We start from the raw sequence: 24,367 nt of genomic DNA, 5'->3' as shown, positions 1-24,367 counted from the left end.
TTGTTCACTCCTATTAAGTTTCTAGTTAAAATTGTTATGCACAGACTTTCTGGTATTCAGTCCTTTCTCCGTTGTTAATGCTCACCCTTTCCATACCCTCCTGGGTCCTAAGGTCAACAATGCTAGTCTTAAGAGGGAAGGTTTAAAGCGAGTCACCAGTGTCACAGGTTTTTTGTTGGGAGGTATCTGCTCAATATGTGTGAGTGGGCAGGGGCATCTGTTGCTTCCATCTTTTCATCTCCCTGCCAAGGAGCCCTCCCAAGGCAAGGTAAGCTCATAACCTTATGATATAAGGGTGTAAGTGTGAATGACATGGACAGTCCATGCAACGTGGTATTATTTAAGAACTGTCTTCCTCCTTTATGTCTACTCTCTTGAAAAGGACAAATGACAAGAGTCAGAAGCATCATTAGGTAGAATGTGGATCTGTAGCCATTTATACTGTAATATGAATGGCTACATGACCACAATGGAGGCTTCTGTGAGAGGAAGAAATCAGCTCACTAGAAGACCCATATGGCATGGAATGCAGTCTTGGATAAAGTTCTTTTATGCAGCCCCAGAAGTGGCACATATTTACCAGTACATCAAGACACCTTGAATCATGGCCAATACTCAAAAGCAGATACCAACAAGCAGCGTATCACACATAGATCTTTTGAATTAAGTCATCCTTTACTTCATTTCATGCTTCCTTATACTCATTTTTCTTAACATTTTGCTTAAGCCCACTCTGTTTCTACATACAACTTTCTGGCCTTTGCATTAATGACCCTCATTAGTTGATGTGTTTTGTTTTTTTTTTTAATTCAGAGCTACCTCTAGTACACTCTGCAGATCTGCATTCTAACTTACCTATATTCTTATGTCCCCAGACTTCATTCAATGCACTCCTCTTGCCTAGCTATCTGTAAGGGTAGCTGGACCTAGAAAACCTTAGTGTAGTTGTGCACCTACCTTCCAGGGTCTTGTCTCTAATACTGCAAAACACAACTTGTTCAGCCATTCAGAAAATTCCTCACTCTCTTTTCCTAATGTACCTGAGTGGGGCACCAGCTGGCTATTAATAATTTCCCAGTCCTAGCAAAAGTCAATACAGGAATAAAAATGAAGGCAAACTGGAAGAGAGGGGTCTGGTCAGAGTCAGGTGTAAAGAAGCTCACAATGACTTGAAGAAGAATGGAAGAAATTATCTGTTTTGTTGATTTAACAGACCAAAAATTATTAATCTGGAAAGGTGTTTGCACAGCAAAGTGTTCACAAGGGGAACGTTTCTCATCCCTCTCCCTCTCTAAGCTAGAATGGATTGGGGCGCTCTCCTGAAAACACTGCAGGAACAAAAATGGGATTCTCCTGTCCTCATCAGTCAAAAACTCTATATCTGTGGCAGCAGAAAAAAATGAGTGCTGGAGAAAGTATCACACAAACTAGGACTTAGGGAGCTTCACAATCACTCTTATTTAATACCAACTGTTTTAAATGATCCACTGGATCATTACAATCACTGATGGAATGGGGAATTAAAAGGATGGCCAGGTCACTTGTTTGATAAAAGGTACGTAGATTCATCTATCCAGTGTTCTAGGACAGGCACTGAGAAATTTTGTACTGCTTAAATTAGAAACAGACAGACTCTGGTCTTTTTCCTCAATTGCAGGAGTGATTAAATTCTGAGCTAATTAAACTGGATAGTAATTACTTTGCTTGTTTTAGAGTGCCCTCTAAAAACTGTACCGTTGTAGTCATCAGACTGGTGAGTGCTTATTAAATACTTCTCTTTTTTTGCTGGCGATAGTCAGAGGGAGCTCCTGGGGGCTTTGATGTTTGCATCCATCGGTGCTCAGACCCGGTTCTGTTGGGAGCCAGATGTCCCTAGGCAGCAGAGAAGCAGCAAGCACCAGACATTCAGGAACAGAGAAACCCCCCAAGAAACCTGAAGAGAAGGAAGCTCAGTGACCATATAAAATTCTCCTGTTCAGCTGGTGAATCTGAAAACAGCAAGACAAGAATATTCTCTCCACAAGGAGGCAAGTACACAAGTCCTGGTGTAAAGTCAGCTTGTGGCTTCAACTGCCTGCTCCATGCAACTGCAGGGCTCACGTGGGATTATTTGGATGGCACTGCTGGCCTTCACACCCTGTGCCTGGAGCAGGCATCTGAGCAGGGGAGGACCATGGCTTGCCCCTGTCCTCCTCGTTGCCATCTTTGACCCATCTGAAGACCACAGGGCTGGGAGGGCAGAGGGGGAGGATGCCAGCCACTTCCAGTGCATCACCCTCTCGCTCCTCTTGTAGGGAAGTGAGTAATACTGCTTTCACACTCTCCCCTGCTTATACCCCTGCATGAGCTTCCTCTGCAAGCCATCCCACACAAAACCAGCCTTTCCTCAGGTAACACCAGTCTGCCTCCAGTGGGAGTTCAAGTGGAAATGGAGCAACAATCCAGATTTGTGTTATAGCTGTGGGAAAACAACTTCATCCTCATAAGAGTTTGGTTATAACCACATTTTCATAATAGCAAGCTATTTAAAGCATAAGAGAAAACATCTCTCATGTTCAGCTCTGGTATCTTAGTCTGTGATCCAGCCAAGGAGTGCCTGATAAAGATTCAGTATTCTTCCATTAATTAAGATGCTTTAATTAGTTGGGACAGCTAATTTAAATTAGCTCTAGGAATAGTTGTAGCCCTCAAGAGAGCAAAGGACAATGACTGCAGTTAATTCAGAATAGTTTGAGGGAAAGCTCTGCTTTAGGAAAGGCATTCAACCAGGTGAGGCATCCTTGGATACACAGCTGGTCATTTAAATGCATCAGATTTTATTTTATTTTAATTTAATTTAATTTCAGACAGTGCTTGTTGGTCCTTTCTGGAGTTACAGTCACAGGTTTTTTCCCTGTGATGCGATCCCAGCTGGATTTTTGCCTGGACAAAAAAGGATACTTTTGACAACCCTGTATTACCTTCCTACAACATGAGAACTAAAAAGAACATGCCGGCTGTCTTTCCAGTGATGGCATACTGCATTTCCCCCAGCCCTGAGACAGCTGAGCCATTAGCAGTTCTTTCCATTACTGCCTTTCTTTCACCACACTGAGGGACCACGCCACGTGAAAAAGCAACATACTGGTGGCACATATCAGGGTTGGCTCACCCAACTTATTAGCACAGGGAGCAGAGGTGGAATATGAGATCAGAAGCCGTAAAGGATCCAGGGCTGATGCTATAGAAGATCACCTGGTTCCTGATTCAGAAATGGACAAAGAGCCTTTCCAAGGAGGCAAGCTGGACTAGCGGTGCAGAAAACAATCAGCCATCTTTTCTTTCTCGTTTGCGCAAGCACACTTCTATCAACAAAGGAAAACAAGGTGCAAATATTAGTCAGCCATTGTGATTATTCTAGCAATAGCTTTGCATTTTGAATTCCCTGATGTGTTTATCACTGGAGGAAGAACTTGTTCTGCAGAACAGGTAGGGCCGTCTGCAGGTGCAGACAAATCTATAAATTACTGTTCTCTATACTGAAACACACCAGTAGGCTGGCTGTGAAAAAAGAAAGCATTCACTGATGAGTGCAATGTTCTAGCTAACTAAAACCTGCCAGAGCCAGGATAAAGTCCTTACCACTAGCATAGATCGGCAGATAGCAGCTGCCTCCAAACCCAAGAAAATACCAATACCTCCAAACCCAATATTTTAGAAATAGCAGCAACTTCTCATCCATGTACAAACAGCTGCAGTTGGACATTGTTTGCAAAGGCACAATATATTTGCTTCTTCCCCACGCTAACATGAATCCTTCACATCAGATGTGATGCAGGATCCCAAGCCAGTGACATGGACTTCCTGAGACTATGCTGCTTTTTCCCAGGAAATACCACTTTGAGCTTAACAAACACATCACCCCGTCCTAACAGAAGCATAGGTTCTGTGTGACATGCATGTAAAACATATGGCAGCAGATTAAATTTCGTTCTGCAGATCAGCTGATCCACTTTCCTCCAGGGAACACATCAGAACAGAAGCATGAAAATACGCTTGCAAAAGTCTCCATGGGGTTAACCACCCTACATTCAAATAAGGGTATTGCATTCCCCACTCTCCACCCTGTCAAACCTTGTAAATCCCTATCAGCCCTATATGAGGTACCTCACTCACCACTTGAAGAACCCCAAAGAGCTGGCCAGCATCAATGTGAGGCTGATGTTTTTCAACAGATTTTTCAGTTCATCATTTTTCCAGGAAATCTGGATTCATTTGGGGGTTTCTTTGTTGTTGGTTGTTGGCTTTTTATCTCTTGTGTTTTAAAATGTTAATCTGTTGAAAAAGCTGATTGCTACTAAATACATCAGGAAGGCCTCTTCACGAAAACAATTAAACAATTACAATGGAAGATATTAAAATAAAGCTTCTGCGATATGATGGGATTGATTTAAGAGGGTTACAGGAAGCTGGAGCCTGCTGTTCTGTGACAAATTATTTCCCTGAGAAAACCCAGTAAGTGAAACATAATCACATAATGGAATTGGTCTTGAAATATCACTAGCTCCAGGGTTTGGAAATCAGCAGCCCCCAGTGACCCTGTATTTAACATCTTTATTCATGATCTAGGAAAAGAAAAGGTAAACAGCATAAAGGATAAACCAGCAGACAAGAAGAGTCTTCAACTCAAGCAGAGGCTGGCAATGTCAGGCTTGTTTAGTCCATGGGGAACTCAAATGGAAAGAGATCTGATTAGAGAACTCAGGTGGGATGTTACAGGCTACATCAAAACCCAAGTCTGATGAGTCATTTAAGGGCAGGACAGAATGGAGGGTTGTAGAGACGGAGAGCAAGGCAAGCAGAAGCAAAGGAAAAATTGAGCTTATTGATGTGAAATAAAGTAGGAAAGCCTGCTTCTCTCCATAAAAACCAAAGTGTACTTGGGGCCCTGGAGAGTCTGGCAGTGGCTGTGGCTCCAGGAGGGATTGATTCACAAGTGAACATGAGGATGAGGAAATGCCAGGACCCTGTTCCCTAGGACACAGAAAACTGTGCCCAAAAGATGAGCAAAACCAGGGAGGCTATGTTCTGGAAATCTTAGGCTTGAATTCCGTGGCCAAAACTGAAGGGGTAACTAACGCGCTTAAAGCAACTACAAAAATGTCTCTTCAGTGCTAAACAACAGTGAACACAGGGTGTTCATCCCTCCCAGAGGGGATGTGGGCTGGAGGAAGAACCAGCTTTTCCCATGTATGGCTGAATGATGAGATGGTGAAAGAGGCCACAGCCTTCCCAGGCAGCAGTTTTCCATCTACATCCCTCCCTCCCTGCGCAAAAACGCTGCTGGCAAACTGAAACTTAGACCAAGGTGAGCAGTACCCACGGTTTTCCAGCGTCGGGGTTTTTCCAGCGTTCCCCTTCCTGGAGGGTGGGCAGAGGCGGCTGTCTCAGCTATACAGCCTGTAGGAAAATCCAGAGATGGACAAAATGAGTGACGGCTGCCTCTTGCAGCTTTTCCTGCAACTATGCCCGGCCTTACAGCCACCCTCTGTTCCCCGTGGAGCGAGAGTGGCACCTGGTGGTCACATCCCCCTCACACTAGCCACAAACTGATTTTTTTATTACTATTTTTCTTTGAATGCTCGTTACAGTGGAAGCAACGGGGAAGCACTTTGTATAAAGCAGTCCTGATTAACTAGATCAGTGACAACTGCTGACTGCAATTATTCCATTTTTCAATGCCCCTCATCACACGAGTAGCACCAATTTACAATCTGTTGTTGCGGCGTGCCTGCTGCACGAGCCTCCCTACCCACATCATTATGCTCCTGCAAGTGGGAAGGAAGGAATGAGGACCTGTCCCAGCTTGCTGAAAACATGTAGCATTTTTTTCCTGACTGCTTAAAAAAAACCGCCATAAATTCAGGGCTTCCTATGCAGGCAGAGATAAAATAAGCCTGTTTCCAATCAGCTACCAAATGTGCATCCCTAGAGAGGCTTAGCACCACATGTGCCTTGGAAGAAAATGTTGTTATTCTCCTTCCGTCTGTCTCTGAGACATTCTGTGCCTCGGCAGGACACGACTTCTGTAACTCCCTGCACTCTGCAAACCCTGTGAATAATAGATGTGCTCTGAGGCAGAACTTCTGCCAGGGGTGCTCCTCACATCACTGACTTGTCTGGTGAGCAGAATTTTTGGTGCAGAAGGGCTCTGTCTGCGAGATTAACAAGCCCACACAAAGAACTGAACCTGAGACAGCCTCTTTTCATTGGATTCAGATCTTGCTGCTGAGTGATTTTTGTACAGCTGTAGCGTGAGTGCTTCATTAGAGATCAGAGACTGAGGTGTTGTCTGTCTCCTTCTGACAAACGTAAACTCCTACTGGAAGTTTTTCTGCAACTGGGCCACTGTCTCTCTCCTGGGTGGGGACTTTGCTGCCTGAAAGCAGCTGTACTCAAACTGCTGCCTTTCCCTTTTTGGGACTTTTTTTTTGCCCAGCTGCTCCCTTTTCTAAAATTCACAGGAACATACGGTCTCAGATGTCACTACCTCTCTGCAGGTTTGGTAGGAGTTACCTAACGTGTTTAGCAGTTGCTAGGAGGGCAGTGAAGAACGCACACACGGTGTAGGCACACGATGTGATAGCATGAGCTGTGGTCCCTTAAGAAAACCAACTACAAAGTCTGGGGCTGCATGAAACAAAATCCAGCTCTCCATAGCTATTGTTCTGCAACAAAATGATGAGAGCAAAGATGAAGCAATTATGCAGCAATTGCCACAGAGCAAAAGCTACTGGGGCTGGCTTTTCTATGTGCCAGGCTTACCTTCCCGGGCACCACAACTGCAGTCAGAGAGGGTGCGTGCACCACCATGTACCAACACAGGCAGAATACCAAAGAAAGGGTGACTTTACTCGAGCACCACAATCAATTTTAATGAAGAGTGGGATCTGCAGGTACAGCCTGAGGATGGCTTCTTTTTTACCCAAGAGACCCTTTAGGTAACAGAAATGTTATAGTACATGATGCTTCTCTGATGTATCCTGGAAGGTTCATCTGGTGAAGAAAACAAAGAAGTACTAGCACCCTTCCCTCCAGCAAGGTTTTTTTTCCTGCCCTGCTCCAAGCTCCCTGCTTCCTCCTCCCTGATGCAATAGCAGAGGCTGTGAAAGAACGAGGTAAATGAGGGGAGAGAGATGGGAGGCAGAGCGCTCCATCACTGGGAACAAGTGCTAAGAATATAGTCATTCAAAACCAACAACATAGAAGAGCAAGATGGGAAGGAAAACAGATTTGAGGGACAAAGGATTTACTCTTTCTTGTTTCTCCTTGAGATGTGCCCGTAGATGGCAGAGGAGCATTAATATTCTTGCCCTCTCTTCTCTGGGGATGCAGGACTTGTCCTCAGCCTGCTCTCTTCCCCTCCTGGTTTTGCATCATATGGCCAGAGTGGGGAAAACACTGCCAACCCCCTAACCACAGTCGAGTACCGTGCAGCTGAGCTGGACCAGATCTTGTCTTTGGTTCAAAGATCTGCTTACACAGATCACTGTGTAAGTGAACTCAAACTGCTGTTGTCACACCAATGCAATGCTGAGGGTTGACCTCTTTTTCTGACACACAGGGATTTTTCTGGTTTAGCTTATGTCATGCTGAAATGAGTTTAAAACTAGTGACAAAAAAGTGTCACTTTTATTCCACAACAAAAACATCCACACAGGCCACCAGCCTAGTGGAAGGACTGAATTAAATTTACCAGTAACTGCTAAAACATGTTTGCCCAGAATCACTCAGTGGGGATTCATGCCATGTTTTGCGAGATCTGTGCAGAACTAGGAGTGGTACAACCAGGGCCTGTTTTGGCATCCATGTCACATGCTTCTGCCACAGCGCTAGCACTGCACATGCAAACAGGGAAACACTACCGCCTTTCTCCATCCCAACACCTCCCAGGCCAAAGCTGCCCTCAGAGCTCAAGAAGGGCAACAGTGCTGCTTCTGGGAAAGCACGTGGCCACGAGGCACACTCCTGCATGGTAGCTGTAACTATGCAATGTCTTCTGCAGGCTGAAGGTTAGCAGCACAGAAATGGTTACAGGCACGGCAGTGCAAAAGAAGAAGTACCATCCTACTTCTTGTGAAATACACTGCAGGGTTCAAATGTAAAGCCACAGGGTTAATACAAGACTGGAAAATATCATCTGGAACTGAATTTATTCAATAGTTTTCTTGTGCTGAAAGAGAATGAAAGGAAGAAGAAAACAAGAGTGCTCCTAGCATACAGAAGGTAAAAGGATGGGAAGAAAGCAAATTAACATTAGATTGTAAATAATAATAAATAGTAAATATAATAAAAAATCAGAAATAAATTGTAAAATGAACACTAACTAGCAGGGCTGCCTAAAGACAGCATGAGACAGCCCCTTCTTCTGCCAGTCTACATTTGATAGTCATAATATTCTTGGGAAGAAAAATTCTCAAGTACTCAACAGCCTGGAGAGACAACCTGCTTGGTGGGTGACACAAGGCCCCACCAGAGGCAGGCGGCAATGCGAACTAGTCCTCTGAAAGGAGCAATTGCTTCTGTGGTGGGAGATGCTAATACACCCTGAGACAACAGGCCACAGAAACATCACACTGACAAAATCCTCTTGACACAGCAAACTAAGAGATTTCAGTATATTTTGACAAAATCTCCTGTAACTGTTCATTTTGTATCACTAGAGAATTGTTATCATTCAGAAGAGCTTTACAGTGAGAGAAGTAAAACACTATGTCATAGGAAAGAAGCCAGATTTTGAATTTACTTACACAAAGTTGAGCAGAAATTCAACATTAAGCTGTTCCCACTGTACCCTCATATATAAGATAAAAAACTGGGCCCCAGGTACAGCCTGTGCAGTACAAGCCAGCATTCTTCCTTTGAAAACTGATGTAATATTTAGCAAGATTTTCAAACCAATTGCTGAAGTCACACCTGCAAGTACCAGTAGGTCTGTGAGCAGAGTAGATGCCCTTGCAAGCCAAAGTGACTAAAGCCAGCTGCATGTCAGGACTGCATGCACCGGGATCTGTCTGCAAAAGCTCTCTCCCAATTGTCATCTGTATAGATTTCATGCACATCAAATTTTTTAAAGAGATCCCATACATTTGTCCTTCCAAGAGTTAGAAGGAGTTCAGGCAGCAAGAAGCTCATCACAGTCTGTCTGTGCAGACCTGGGCTCCAGGAAGTACAAGCAAAAGCAAGACACCCTCCTCCTTCCAATGTCTGATCAGGAGGGGGGATCCACATGGCTGTCCCTTCCCTTTGTCACTTCTCCACCCCTAACAGCACAGACCATGCAGTGACATCTCAGGACCACACTGAGTGCACAGCAGCCGGGGAGAGCTCAGGGCTGCCTCAGGAAGGACCCAAAACTCACTTTGGCATTAGAGCCAAAAAAAGGGAAAGTGTTTACATGCACAGACACAGCCACTTTAATCATTCATCTCTCCTAAATGATTGCACATACTATTTGTGGAAACGCGTAAAAACAATTGCAAATGAACAATGCATATTCCTCCTGGTCAGCAGGGTTATGAGCCCTGTGGGTCAGTGGCTATTCTGTCAGGCAGGGCAGGGAAGGAGGCTGGGTTTCTGCAAGACATCATGGTCTCTGTTTTGTAGGGAAGGAACAAGCACAGCAACGCCACAAGACATTGTTAAATCATTTGCATTCATTTGCATGAATCTCTGCAGACCCCTGGACCTTGCAAACTGTATTAAGAAGCAACCACTAGCTGTAACCATCTTGCAGCAAAAAAGGTATAATTTCAATGAAATACTAATTGCAGACCACATCCTAATAGAGCTCCTCGGGGAGGAGAGAAAAGCTGTGGGAAGAACTGCACGCGCAGTTCATTTGCATCAGTTGCCCTTATTATTCCTCCAGGTTCTCTTTTTTTCCTTCAATATTAATTAAAGCTCATGCTGTGACAACCATGGGGCAGAGAGGGAGTGATGGGGAGGCACACTGAGTGACTGGCAGATATTTCAGCAGGTTTAACTTATCCTACTACGTCTTATTTTCTCCTAATCCCCCCCCCCCAAAAAAAAAAAAAAATCTAAGTAGGATATGCTCAGGAATATATTGCACCTAGGGATAAAAACCTGATGGAAACAAATTCCTGCTTTCTTTGCATAAATAACCCGGTTGATCTCCTCCACAGACAATGCACAAATAGCTGTGGATATCCAGAGCTTTCCCCCATGTTTGGGAAGCTCCCAAACAGGAGGCGTACTCCTGACTGCTTACTCTGTGCAGGTTTTGTAGCTACATCCAAGGGGAAACAATGCCTCCAAATTGTTTGGGGCTTCAAACAGGTTAACACAGGTCTCATGTCAGCTGCTCTGGAGATAGCCTGCAACTCCAGAACTGATTTAACTTCAAAAGACCCCAGGGTTTCATTTAACACCCTCCTCTTCAGGGGAGTTGTCACCTGAAAAGGTTGTGAACCAGCAGAAGTGTGAAATCTGGTAGTACCACCAAAGCCCTGCAGGTTTTTACTCAAATGGCTACAAGAAAGGTCCTCCCACCCTCTGCCCTCTTTTTTTCAACTGGAAACTTGGTTTCAAAGCAAGGCTTGCCCACAGTGCCCAAGTATTTCCCTATACACATGCTGCCATTGGCTACTATTTGGATGTACATCAGCGGAAAGGCTTCCAAAGCTTTCCCTCCAGACCAATTCACTTTCTTCCTGTGCTGTCTCACCATCAGACTGGCCACACTGCCGCTGCTGGCACAAGGGAGATCCAGGCTGGGGCTTCTCCAAGGGTCATACCTGCAGCGTGCCTCAGCAGGCCTCCCCACGGCTTTCTGTCCCTGTTTTTGGCTCACAGCAGAAGTATTCTTCTGCCATCTCAGGCCTGAGAGTATGAAAACAAAGAGCAATCTAAGCTGTGCCACCTCACAGTGCTATGGTGAGAAGATGCAGGCAATTTAGAGGCTGATTCCTAATAAGCATGAACACTGGCCTTTGCATCTTTGGATTAGCAATGAAAACCTAGTTTTTCTGACAGTAGGATTCAGAGTTAACATTCCCTTTTTAAAGTATGGTTTGCATGCTCTGCAGACTCAGGAGGCCTCATTTCTATGAGCTGCTCAGTGCTCTGCAGTGGACATTTGCCATCTCACTGCCTACTGGCTCAGAGCAGTGCACATTTGGGTACTCTATCAATTATAGTTTCAATAATAAACGCTTTAATAAAAAAAGCTTAATAAACGCTGAAGGGAGTAGAGGTTTATATTTTCCAGACAGTTTAAAGCCAAAGCTTACTGTGACACTGACCCACACCGGCAGTGTCGGCCCTTCCAGTCCAACTCTCACATCTATCACCCTTGTGAATAGTTGAGAGGCTCAATGTGCTGTTTCTCAATTGCTGCCAGATGTGCTGGGAAAGAAATGGGCTTCAGAAGTGCAAATTGATTGACTTAGTTCAATTAAAAATTAAGCTAAACACCATAAATCTAGGGTTTACCTCAATAGGATTTGAATTAGCGTCATGCTATATCTAGAATAGGCAAGGCCAACTTATACCATGCACACCAAAACCATGCTCCTGGAAATACTGGCTACTGCTCCTTGATCGTAGAACAGGCTTGGTACTCATCACAGACTACAAAAAAATGGAAACCTCAACAGATTTTAATTAAAAAATGCCTTTTTGAGTGATTAAATACTTAGAATTGCAAACTGACTCTCCTTCCATAAATTTGACTGTAATTTTGCTGACTGCTTTTGCTAATGAAGGCTTTCATGTGCACAAACCCAGCCATGAGATCACGGACTCGATCTCCTCATTTTTCAATCATCTGACTTTGCAACGCTTAACTCTCAAATTGAATAGCATGAAAAGGAACACAAGTTTTAGGAGAAAACTGTTTCTTCTCATTCAAAATATACATGCTTTTTGAATGAAAAAGCATCAAAATTGTTGTTGAAACGCTGAGTTTTGAGAAATTGTGCAGGATGTCCAAAGTTGCAATAATTTAAATACTGTTAGAAGATAATTTTGAGATTAAAAAGTAACAATTGCTACATGCTTCATTACAATTCCTATGCAAGATTTTTCTGCTTAGAAAGAAATGTCCACATCAGCTCACAAAGGACAGCTCACAGCAAAGCCAAACAGGTAGTGCAGCACACATCCACGCCTGGAAAACCCGCCCTCCGGCAAGCCTAGTCCCTGGGGCTTTAGGGGGCCCTCCAGAAGCCTCTCCCTTGGGATCCCCACCCTCTCACTGCCATCTCTGCCGGTTTTCTTGAAAGCAGCAGGGACTTAGTTATCTTTGACACCTCTCGCTTTCACATTTCCTTAGGGAAAGGGGACTAAAACTATATACCAGAAGATTTTCAGCTACTAGTTGTTGTAAGGAGCGAAGAAGCCTTGCTAGGACCCGCATAGCAAGTGAACACGATAGTTTCCCCTCGCCCTAAAATATTTATTCCTATGTAAGAAAAAAAAAAACCCTCTAAAAATAGAAAACTATTAGTTGTGAAAGATCAGAACCATATTTATCACTCCGTGTGTTTTATGATGAATCTGAATTTACCCACACTTGCGTTGGGAAAACTAAAGCCGGGATTCAAATGGAGCGCTGCACATGTCAGTAAAGAAGGAGCTGCTTCAACTCTCCCGCTCTGTATTGCACGGCTGAGGATGTGCCCAGAGACCGGGCGCTGTGCCGCAAGGGATCCTGTGCCGAGTCCTGCACGAGCTGCCTCTGCTCAGGAAGCCGATGTGGGCCAAGAGCTACTGTAACAGCATTAATGAATGGTGCCTCACATTAATTGTTATGCTATTATTAATTACAGCCTTCCATGGCTTGTTTTGCTGTATTATACATGTATGTATCAATATATTGCTTCACCAGCTTATGCTTAGGGGTAGCTAGTGATAAGGCCTCCTGCCATCTCATTCGAGCATTGCTTATGTCAGGGAAGGAGAGGAACTGCCTCTGTGCCTGAGCCTGCAGTTCTGCCTGCCCGCACACCAGCACCTTCTCGCCTTTTGTATATCCCCAGTTTACTCTGAACACTCCCAGCTGGTAAAAGTTGCACTATTTTACTTCTCACTGAATACATTTACAATTTGTCACTGTTTGCATTTCTCCTGGAGGTGGCCCGGATGCTCACAAGCAAAACACATCGGCTTGAATTTATCAGGGGGACTCTAACCCTCCCCACTTTGATACACGGGGCTGCAGGCTCTGCTCCCTGACGGTGTGTTCCTCCTCACAGAAGATGCCCCAAAGGAAGCGGCTGATGCACTGAAACGTGCACGGCTCCGGCTCCCGCTCCCCGCCATGGCAAACGCGGCCTTGAAAACACGCGCTGCGCGTCATACGGTTCCCTGTTCCCGGCGAGGTGACGAGAGGAATGCACCTTGCTTACGCCACTCTCCCACAGGGCGCCCGCGTGACGTACACCAAAAAACACTCCCCACCACTGCTACGTCACACCGCCACTACACCACAGCTCTCACGTGGCGGCGGAAGTAGCGACGAGGGGCGTGGCGCACAGGTGACCCGCCAATGGCGGGCGGCTCCGCGCGACGGTCCCGCCCAGGCAGCCGCCGGCGGGAGGGGGGGGCGGTTAAAGCGGCGGCGCGGCGGCGCCATCCCGGGCTGGGTGCGGGCTGATGGAGCCGGGTGGCGGAACGGAGCGGGGGGGCGGCTGCTTCCTCTACTACGCGTACGGCAGCAATCTGCTGCGGGAGCGGCTGCTGCTGAGCAACCCCTCGGCGGCGCTCTGCGCCGTGGCACGCCTGCAGGTGCGTGCGGGGGGAGGGGAGGCAGCGGCGGGGCGGCGCCGCAGGTGGGAAGCGGGGGGCTGTGGAGGTCCGCTTGCCCTGGTGGATCCGCCTGTAGGTCTGTCCCTGCTGCCTGGGGTCCCGTGCTGCAGGCCGGCCGATCCCTCCTACCGGTAACAGGGGCGGCGGTAGCACGGTTTGGGGGGGGATCCCGTCACCCTTAGCGTCGCGGAGTGTGCCGTGACGCTTCGGGCTGCTGGCGCTCAGGGCCTGCTGTCTGGGATGCCCTCAGCCCCAGAGGCGTTTGTGTTGGCCCCAGGTCTGTGGGTTCTGTCTTACTGGACTTAGTGCGTAAGGCTGCCTGCCGAGGCCCCACGTGTAGAGTTACGAACCTGGAAGTGTAAGTAGCAGGTGCTCGGCTGGGCTTATGGGACAAGTTTCTGGCAGTTTTAAAAGGATAATGCTTCGTTAAGGAAATCAAAATTCCTCCTTCCCCTCTGCCACGCTGGTTACAAGCGGGGAGCCCTCCCGGTGCTGTGCATCAGGTGGGGTGCAGGCTTTCACCCAGTACTGCACAACTGCAGCTGAGGCCTTCCAAAGCCTGGGAGTTCTGCTCTGGCCTGGGGTCATCCAATGTTAGTATAGCAGCTTGGCTTTAATGTAGACTTGGAAATACGAGCTCATGGTCATTAAGCTGTTGATGTACAGATCTGTACAACTGGAAGGAGCCTTGGAGGAGCAGAGCATTGATTGATACCACTTAAGGTGGACTTGAAGGTTCTCTTGGGGTAACTGGCGTGAAACGTTCTGCACTAGAATGTATGAAGAAGTTCCAAAAACTTGTAATTAATAAAGTCTCTATAGTTGGATACTTGGTGTCTCTTGGGACTATCAATCTGGCAACTAGGCCTGCTCCTGTAAAGTGTGAGGGGCTTGCAGATACCACTGAGGAGCTGAACGTGCCGAGAGCCCGACACCTTGCAGGATCAGACCTTGGAGGTGAGGAGGAAAGCAGTAGTGTTGTGCACTTACCTTTGAATAAAAGAAAGACCCACGCTTCAGCTCCCCTTTTGGGTTTCAGGTAGATTTTCGGGTTACACAGTAAGTTTCTCTTGCCACGCTGCGGGTTGGCTGTTTGGAGCTGGCAGTCAGGCGCTGGCTTTTCTAGCTGGCCTTTGAGCAATTGCTGTGCTCCCTGCTAGCACCGGGTGGCTTCGCTCCCTTGCTTCAAGCTGGAAAGTCACTGATACTTGGGAGTGAGGAAACACATGAAGGTTGGAGCTGATTTCTGTTAATTGCTTTATGGTAGTACCACATTACCTTTAAAAAAAAAAAAAAGGAAAAATAGCCTGTAAACAGAGTACTTTGGATACTAAACTAGAATATTAAATTCACTTCCCTCTGTTTTTACTTTTTAAAGCTTTGCTAATCCTCCATCAAGAGCTGTTAAGAAATGGGATGTGTAATAAGCATAGAAAGGGTGTCACACTGGTACTTATAAGAAGGGCCAAAGACCAAGCTCATGACCCGACAACATATCTGTTTGTTCCCTCTTCCTTGCAGTGCCTGCTGCAGTTGCCCATGTGCCCTAATGTAGGGTTTCCCATTTCCAGAACCGGAGCCAACCACGTTATTTCTGTACAGTCTCCGTTGTGCTTCTTGGGTGGTATCTATTTCATACACCTCCTTGCAGGTATTCAGTGTGGGGCAGGTCCAAGAAAATATAAGTTGGTGTGCTTTTTTTTTTTTTTTTTAAACTAGGTCGCTGTGAGCGTACTTGGCTGTATCGGAGTATTTCCTTGAGGCTGCCCTGCAAGCACTTGTTGACATCTATAACTTCAGTCTGTGGCTTGACTGGATTATTTACTTGTGTGCAAATTACTCGGGCTTGCCTGTCTACAGCATCTAGTCCAGAGTCTTCCTCGCACAGTAATCCAAACATTGCGAAGCTGCTTTGCAGCAGCTTGTCAAATGATCGATGACCAGTGGGTATAAGGAAACTTTTTTCTAGTGGAATTAGTTTAATGGGGGACATTTTATGGGGAAGAAAGATGACTCTATTGATGGAGTAAACAGTATGGCTTTACCATGCTCCTGGATATCACTTTACACACACACAAAAAAAAATAGATTAGTGTTTTGATCAGTGCTGTTCTTCTGTGTGTAAGCCTCCAACAGCTCAACTTTTGCAGCCTTTTCCCCATACCTGTTAGGACATATTACAAGGAGGTAATGTGTCTCAGAAAGTGAATATTAATATGTACATGCATATATTTCAAATCAAAATTATCTTGTAGCTTAAGCAGGGTTATGATGAGAAACAAGCAAAGCTGTGGGGTTGTATAGATTTGGGTTTTAATTTTGTTGTTGTGGTTAAGCAGGTAGTCTTCCTTAAAGTTGTTCTGGTTTTTTTCTTTCCCTTCTCTGCTGCTAGGGAGAGATCCACCAATTGGTTAACAAGTAGGAGAAGAAACTGAGTGTATGGAGTCAGGTGGGAAATTACACTGGAAAAATGCAAGAAAATGTTATTCTCTTTTGCCTATATAGTAATATTTGATATTACGTGTAAGAAAGAGATACTCAATTTCTAAAAGAATGTTTCAACTTGCAAAAATCTGACTAAGCTCACTCAAGGAGACGTATACCTTGGCTTAAAAATACCCAGGAATGTTCCAGTTGAGTGATGAGATGGCACAAAACACTGGAAAATATACAGGATGGTCTTTTATAATTGGGCAGTTGTATTCATGCATGAGGTCGAGACCCAAAGCTCACGATCTTGTAGGCATCTTTACCCTTACTGTTTTCCTGGACTCTGTATGGTAGCATTTAAGTCTTATAACAACACCAAAAGCTGCAAAAAGAACAGGCACCAGGTAGGCATGCCTTGTGAGGAACGAGAAGGTGGCAGTAGTCAGTTCCCTCCTTCATAGTACACCTCAGCCAAGGGCCCTTCAAATTGTCTAACGGGAAGCACATCAGCAATCCTGTCACTGCCAACTTGGACAAAAGTCATGCTGGCATTTCCTCAGCACTGCTGTATTTATGGCAGAATTGGGTATGTGTGCTACTCTTGAAAAAGGGGCTACCTCGACTTTCTTCTCACTGCTAGAAACTGTAAGCTCTTCAGGTCAGACTACTATGAGGTTTGGATGTTGATCCACGTCTCCGCAGGCCAAGACTTTTATCAGTAGTGCTCTCTGCCAGACCTCTCTTCCCTTTGTCCCAAGGCTGCCGTTTCTTACGGGGAGGTGGAAAAGGCTGACTACAGCCCCTTGTGAGATGGGAGCTGGATCGGATCCTGCCTGTCTGTTCTTCCTTCTGTGGCTCCAACTGACTCTCCTTTAGCTGCCTCTTTCATGTCAAGAATACCCAACAGCCCTTATTGTAAATGGAAATTGATTCTCTGCATTGGTTTTGTTTGCAGGATTTTAAGCTCGAGTTTGGCCATCATCAAGGCAGGACAAGTTCTGTCTGGCATGGAGGTACAGCTACCATTGTTCAGAGCCCTGGAGACGAAGTATGGGGAATAGTGTGGAAAATGAACGCTAGCAATTTAAGTTCACTGGATAAGTAGGTGACTTAACTTTTGCTGTCTTCTACTATTTTAGAGAGCAATTGAAAAGTAGTAGTTAATTTTTGGTAAAGAGCTATGTGGAAGCTTTGGTGTTGGAATCAAGAATATGCTTTGGATTTTAATAGGTGAATTTCACTTCACAGTGCATGTATTGACTTCTAACATATTTGTGATTAAAATGGCTTTGTTTTCAAGCTAAAGCTACTTGGGGGTATTTTAATAAGGTGTGGACCTTGATTTGGAGCTGATATATTGGTCAGGCTCCTTTTTTTTTTTTTTTTGAATCCCTGTCCTCACAATGTCCTGTCCCTTAAATTACTCTTAAACTCTGTATTTGTCCTGTGACACTTTTCCCATTGCTTTACAGAAACTTTCCTTTGAGACTGACATCAATTTTTGTCTCTATACATCGGTAGACTCCAACTGTAGTGGAAAAGGAAGGGATGAGGACAAGACTTGCAGAAAAGCAGCAAATCTTAATACAGGCAAAGGGAGCTTTTGAGGAAGTGATTTTGCTTGTCTTCTAAGGATTCAGACTCTTGTGAACTTGAGGTAGATTCAAGTAGGAGCTGGGGAGGGTTTCTTCCCCTTTGAATGGGAGAGGCTGCCTGCACCATTACAACACATGGCGGAAAATGTTCTGCCTCTGCCTGATAATTCAGACAAGTTTAAGGCAACCTGAGCAAGTTGTTCCCAGGCTGAAGTCTGGAAGACCACCTGGTTAAACAAATCAGAGTAGCATAACTTCTTGCAGGGTCTAAGGCAGGACTTAAAACTTAATCTCCAAAACTTTGGCTGGTGTCGTGTGTTTATGGCAGCTTTCGGGATGTGCCTGCACAGCATAGTGATTCTGGTACACAAGGATCGTTTGTTCAGAGCAGTTCATCACTGTCAATTCCAGTAGAAATCTGGGCTAGTGAGGCTAAGGAAGCAGGGCATATTAAACCCATTGAAAGTGTTACATTAATACAGTTCTCCTGCCTCTGGTGGTGTTGCAATTTTGGTTATAGTTGCACTGTGTTGTGTAGACACGTCCTTAAACCTTGGCCATGAAACCCGAAGTTCCAACTTGCTTTTCATTGCCTACAGTGAACCTGAAATACAACAGAAACTGTTGCCTGAGTTCTGTTAGCACATTGTGGAAATGAGCACTCTCAGCACTCTCAAGTCCTGGTTGGGAGTGTTAGTCCCAAGCAGGATGGCATCTAGCTGGTACGCTTCTGGTTGGGGAGAGCTTCACAGGTCCCTGCTTTGTGATCTCCTGAGTTCCCCCTCTGTTGCTTACACTAGCACTTAATTCCTGGTCCCTTTTCTGTTGACCTTTACTGAAATCTCCTGATTTATCATGCTTTCCTAAAGTGTAAACTTCAGAAGCATAAAGATGCTGTCTGGCTGCATCTGCTTTGATAGTAACACTGAGTTCCTCCTACGGGGACAGCATTTTGTATTTTAACTTCTAGAAATGTTCTTTAGGTACTGTAGAATTGCAGATCCCTGGCATTTGTTTGACAGGATAAACTTTAATGCTGGCTAAGATGCTAGAGATTTGAGTGCTATATCATCACCCAAAACCGTGGGACAGACACTAGCATTAAAGATTGCTTTTTCCCCAGCTGCCTCATTGATGCTGTGAAGGTGGACTGGACGTGGAAGGAAACAGGATGTGTTCTTGGCTTTTATAACGATAGTTGATAGTGTTCTTCTAAGGACTGTTCTTAACCAATTCTAAAGAGCTTGCATGTGTTCCTGCTGAAGGTCTTGGGATTCTTTGGCTGTGCGCAAGCAGATATATTTGTAAATTCTCAACCAAGTTATTTCCTGAAATTTCCATGTATCAAGAAAAAAAATGTTTCACTCTTTCCCCACCCATACCTTTTTCCCCCCAGTCTGAAGAAAGAAATCTGTGCTTCGTTATCCAGAAGCAGAGGAGGGAATGTGTAATTGATGCTGTGTGTCGTTAGTTGAAATACTGGTAAACAATCTAATATACAGAAAACAAATATGGGAGGGGAATCTTTTCCTTAGATGGCTGAACTTTTGGGCTTCAAATGCGTTTTGGTGCTGTCTCATGGTCAGATTTTTTTTTTGTCCTCTGTACCTTACAAATCTGTAAGTTACAGACTAAATCATGACTTTTCCTCATATATCTTAGCAGTGGATGTTACTTCACTGTAACACTTTCCTTGCTTTCCTGCACCCATCTGACTTATTTTGCAGTCTGTTGGCCTTGAATCTGCAGTTAGCTTCCAGTCTCTACTTGCACAACCTAGTTAGTCACATAACGTGGCCTGTGTTATGTACATTAAATAACTTGAAATGGTATTAAGTCTTTGAAAGAAAAATAAGTTGTCAAAATAGTATTTTGATGAGCAGCATTAAAACCCGTGTTATCACTCATATCTAAAGTTAACTGTGCTATAAAGTCTGTCTTGCATTGCTTAAGTGTCTCATTTACTTCTCAGAATTTCCTCAAGACTGTTTCTGGCGGCTAAATGCTAATGGTTAAAGACAACAAGTAGCCTTGTTTTTGAGTTTGGTTTTGTTTTCCTAAGACAGCGTGGTTTTGCTAATTAAAAAAAACAATAAAATGGTTTTTGCCCTGATCTAGCTCATTGTTGCTGTCTAAGTCTTGTGCAAATTAAAGGGTGTCTTGGGTTATTTGTTGGAATGTGCATTGCAAGAGTTGTTTCCCCTTACCCAAATGTAACATAATGGGCAAGATAAAACTTTGCAATTGTTTCATTGTGTGAGTGGAAGGTAGTGAATGATATGTGCCTGGCTCATTAATTCTGATAATCTTGGTTGTGTTTCTCTTGTAGATTACCAGACTTGCACAGTAATTAATTCACAAGGAGTATTCTCTCTCTAACTTTAAGTTAACCATCAGTCATATTTCTTACAGAGCTGAAATGATACAAGTGAATGCTGCTGCTTCTCTAGAAACTTATTTTTGGATATGAAACAAGTTTCTACAAAAAGTACTGGAATATGTTTTGCTTTGTTTGTTTTTCCTTAAGTCTATTAACAGCGCAGACCAGTGTCCTGCCTTGAATTCTGTTAGAATAAATGCATATGTTTAATTGCAGTTTGATTGAAAGATACATCAGTTATTTGGCATGAAAGGAATACATGTCCTTTACAGGCAAGAGGGAGTTGAAGATGGCATTTATGTCCCGATAGAAGTTGATGTCCACACTCAAGCAGGAAAGGTACTGACCTGTCGAAGCTACCAGATGAAGGACTATGTCTGTGGTCCCCCTTCTCCTCAATATAAAAAGGTTGGTGTTGCTGTAATTCTGGAGAGAATGAACAGAAATCTATAATGCAGTACTTCTGTCCTATTTAATAAGTACTTTATTTACAGTGGATGGAAGGCATGAGTAACTCTAAAGGTATAACTTAATCCTTGTGCAATGTAATAGTGTAATGATGCTCGCAGAAGATTGCGAGCTCTTACAGGCCTACTAAATCAGGTTTATTTTTTGGTTTAGTTATGCCTTATGTGAAGCCTCTGTTTAACTTGTGAATTAGTTATGACTGACACAAGGATATCTGAAGGATGTTGTTTACATATATGCAGCAAGTCTGTTTGAAAAATTAATGTACTCCACTAAAAGGACAGAGGGAAGCTTCTGTGGGGAGAACACAGCACTGTAGTCTCAAGGACATGGATTATCCCTATTGTCTTATGAAGTATCTTACTATCATTTAATACAGGAGCACACCTGCCTCCTTTTACCAGATGCATCATCAGTATATTACAGGACTTCCAGCAACATTGCAGTGCACTGCAGGGCTCCCACTTAGTGGCTGGTGAGGCAGAAGTGTTTCAACACTGTTCTGCAACACAGTGACTCTATAAAGACACATGATTCAGTCACGCAGCAGGCTTGACCTGCTTAGCTTGTGAGATCTGATGCGGGCCTAGCCTCGGGTGGCATGACTGCATGTCTGGAATTGTGCAGTTATTAGCAATTGCAGATAACCATCACTGTAACGCGTTGACTTTTTCTACTGAAAGCAAAGAAACAGGGCTTGAGCTTGTTAAATCCCAAGTGTGGTGCCTTTTCTTAACTGAGGAACTTGTTCCTATGAATCAGCTTCCAGGAGCATACCTAAGGTGAGCTGCTGCAGGACTTCTGAAGAGAAAGGTTGCTTAGAAAGCCGGCTCTGCTACTTCACAAACCTCCTCCCTGCCAACCCGTTTCCTGTCAAGACAGATCTTTAGGGCTTTTCAGGGAGTTAATACACAGTCTGCTGCTGTGTGTCAGCTCTCACTAGTACACTGTAAGAGCAGACCTCCAATATTGGCAACTTTTATCTAGCTAAACAGTCCCTCCTGCTGTTGCCAGGGTCAATTCTCTCCTTCCCCACTGCCCCCAGCTTTTACTTAAGTTAACCAGGCAAGGGGGCTAAAAATTCAGTATAGGTGACTGCATCAGCACACAGTGATCTACATTCATCTACAGTTGTGTACTCTTTGTGGCAAAGTTATCCTTTCTAGACACCTCATCCTTGAATTTCCTGGCTGTTGAATGCATTAAAGAATATTTACAATAGTGTCAGCTTTTAAAATCTGTGTATTTATCTATTCATTTCTATATGGGAGCTTGCTGGTGTCTCTTCCAAGCCTTGGCTCCTACAGCCTCCTTTCCTCTCACTGTCACTTCATCTTGCACCAATACTTAAGTTTATTTTGTATGTAGAAGGAAAGCTGCAGTAACAAACTCTAAGGAATCAGTGCCTTTTCACTAAGCTATTTGTTTCTGTTACTCCTATAACCTGTCTAGGTACTCACTGTTGTGCTTTGCATTTGAAGAGCTTAGTTTTAAAAGTAACTTCAATAATAAATGATGTGATGTGATACTAAGGCTGAAAGCATAAAAAGTAGTTCTCTTCCTCACTGGAAGAAAGAATGGAATAACTGAATAACAGCTTAATTGTACAGTCTTGTGCACATTAGTAACATTTCAGAATCTTAGGGGTATACCTTGGTAGTTACAAGCCTTGTCAAAGTAATTTTGTTGACACTGTTAAGGTCTTTAGTGGTCTTCCAGAAGCCTTTGGCTATCTTTAGATACAAATAGCATTATTTGGGACTAATTTTCTTGTTACCTTAAGTGGCTCTTCCCATATGAGTAAATGTTTGGAGGGGTCTATGTCCTTCCTAAGACTATTATTGAAGGCTTTTTTTTTGCCTTTTTTTTTCCCCTTTTGATTATAGGTTATCTGCATGGGTGCAAAACAGAATGGCTTGCCAACTCACTATCAGAAAAAATTAGAAGCTATTGAAACTAATAACTATGCAGGGCCAGTGCAAATCATGGAAGAGATTGAAGCTGCTATTAAAGCAAAGAAAATAAATTCTGCATAGAATACCTCTGCACTTGCTTGGCTGTTCACCTTGATTTAGATAGCTGTCCTCGCTGTGCTGATCAGCAGTTTCTTTTATTTGTCAAGAAAAAATGTTTGCTGTGCATCTACAGTAAGCAATTAGACATAATTTGCAATCTGAAGACACACTGACATTGGTAACTTCTTCACTTGATATGTATAGCTTGAGCACATGCTGAAGTTTTTGCAGATTTAGAAATTACCTTTCTGTAATTGTCATGCAGTGCTGCACGCAAATTTGTGCTTTGTCTCCTGTTTACTGAGCTTTTTTAAAAGAAAAAGGCGATCTTGGTGAGTATTGGCATCTATTGCCTTCTGAGGAATAAGGGCTGCAGGATCAGGCCCTTTGTTCTTAAATGTTGTATAGACAATTATCAAGAATTTAAAAGATTTTTTTTTTTTAGATGCAAAGTAGACTCAGAACTCCAAAGCAAGGCTAAACTTTTTCCTCTGCTGCTTCACTTAATGGTTTAAAGCCTGACCTATCTGAAGCTATGGAGTTCCTGTTTCTGTTTACATAGTTAAAAAGAAGAAAAAGTAATATTTTTTTAAACTATCTCCATATTTTAAAGCATTAGTCCAAAAGGCAACACGGGCCTGAAGACAACAGTAAAGGATCTCATTCAAACCATAATGACCTCCTTTCATGTCTATTAATGATCATAGGTGAACTGGTTAGGTATAACCAACGGATTTTAAAGAACTCAGGTAATTCCAAGGTTTTTAAAATTACCTTTTTGAGGCTTGTTGCTTATCTAGACCTTGGTCTCATGCCCAGTGAAATCAGGAAGTCTCCTGTGAGTCCTAGTGCATTTGTTTCATGGTTTCATTTGTGTGGTCTCCCCCCACCGCCCCCCCCCCCAGCTTTGACAAGCTCCTGAAAACTGGAAGCTCTTCTAAGTACTCTAAACCTTATCTTCATGGTACTTGGCAACCCCTGTAGTTAGTCTGTGGGGGACGAGGAAAAATTAACAACCTGGAAGATGTCAAACAACCAAACTTTGGCTTATCTTCTGTACAGTGGGGTTTTTTCCTCTTGATGTACAGAGAGGTATAAGATATAATTGGTGTCACTGTGTGACTGCTTAGATAAACAAATGACAAAGTAACAGACTTACCATGTCTTCTCTGCATAAAATTTTTCTCTAAACTTCTGCCAGGGATGTATAGGTGCTGTCCTGATGTCATATGCCTGTTTCCAGAGTTGGGTATGGTGACTGCAGTGAAACACGGTACTTTCTGTATTAGCACTGTTTAGTCTGAACCTGAGTAAATAAAACTGTGATTACCAAAACTCTCCCGTCTGTTCAATGCATGGTTCAAGAGTATCAGTGTCACGTAAGCAAAAGCTGGTGATGTGGAAATGTAATTGAAACTTCCATTGGCTATTTGCACTTTTTTAATGGATATAATTTCAGTATGGAGGGACAAACTATGCATGAACATGCTCCTCAACATCAGCGCATCTTTTGCTTTACCCTTACCATGCTCCTTTAGGCTTTTGAACTTTTCAATGGGTATTTTGCTCTTGCAAGAAGGAAAATGGAAATGTAATTTCCTGACAGCCTCCTTGGCGGTAATTGACAGAAGGCACTCGATGCCTCCTGTTGGGGAAAAGGGTGGGAG

At 43.9% G+C, this 24,367-nt stretch overlaps 1 protein-coding gene across 1 annotated transcript; it reads left to right on the top strand.

The window, feature by feature from the left end:
- Nucleotides 1-13,603: 13,603 nt before the first annotated feature.
- GGCT (gamma-glutamylcyclotransferase) lies at nt 13,604-24,039 on the top strand. Its single transcript, XM_075745702.1, has 4 exons — nt 13,604-13,791; nt 17,198-17,343; nt 20,490-20,625; nt 22,572-24,039. Exons 1-4 carry the CDS (start codon nt 13,660-13,662, stop codon nt 22,719-22,721), a joined length of 564 nt encoding a protein of 187 aa, XP_075601817.1. The 5' UTR covers nt 13,604-13,659; the 3' UTR covers nt 22,722-24,039.
- Nucleotides 24,040-24,367: the final 328 nt, after the last annotated feature.

Source organism: Balearica regulorum, chromosome 2, assembly GCF_011004875.1.
Source record: "Balearica regulorum gibbericeps isolate bBalReg1 chromosome 2, bBalReg1.pri, whole genome shotgun sequence".
Classification (NCBI taxonomy): domain Eukaryota; kingdom Metazoa; phylum Chordata; class Aves; order Gruiformes; family Gruidae; genus Balearica; species Balearica regulorum.
Note: the sequence above shows the minus strand (reverse complement) of the source record. Positions and strands in the feature narration are given on the sequence as shown.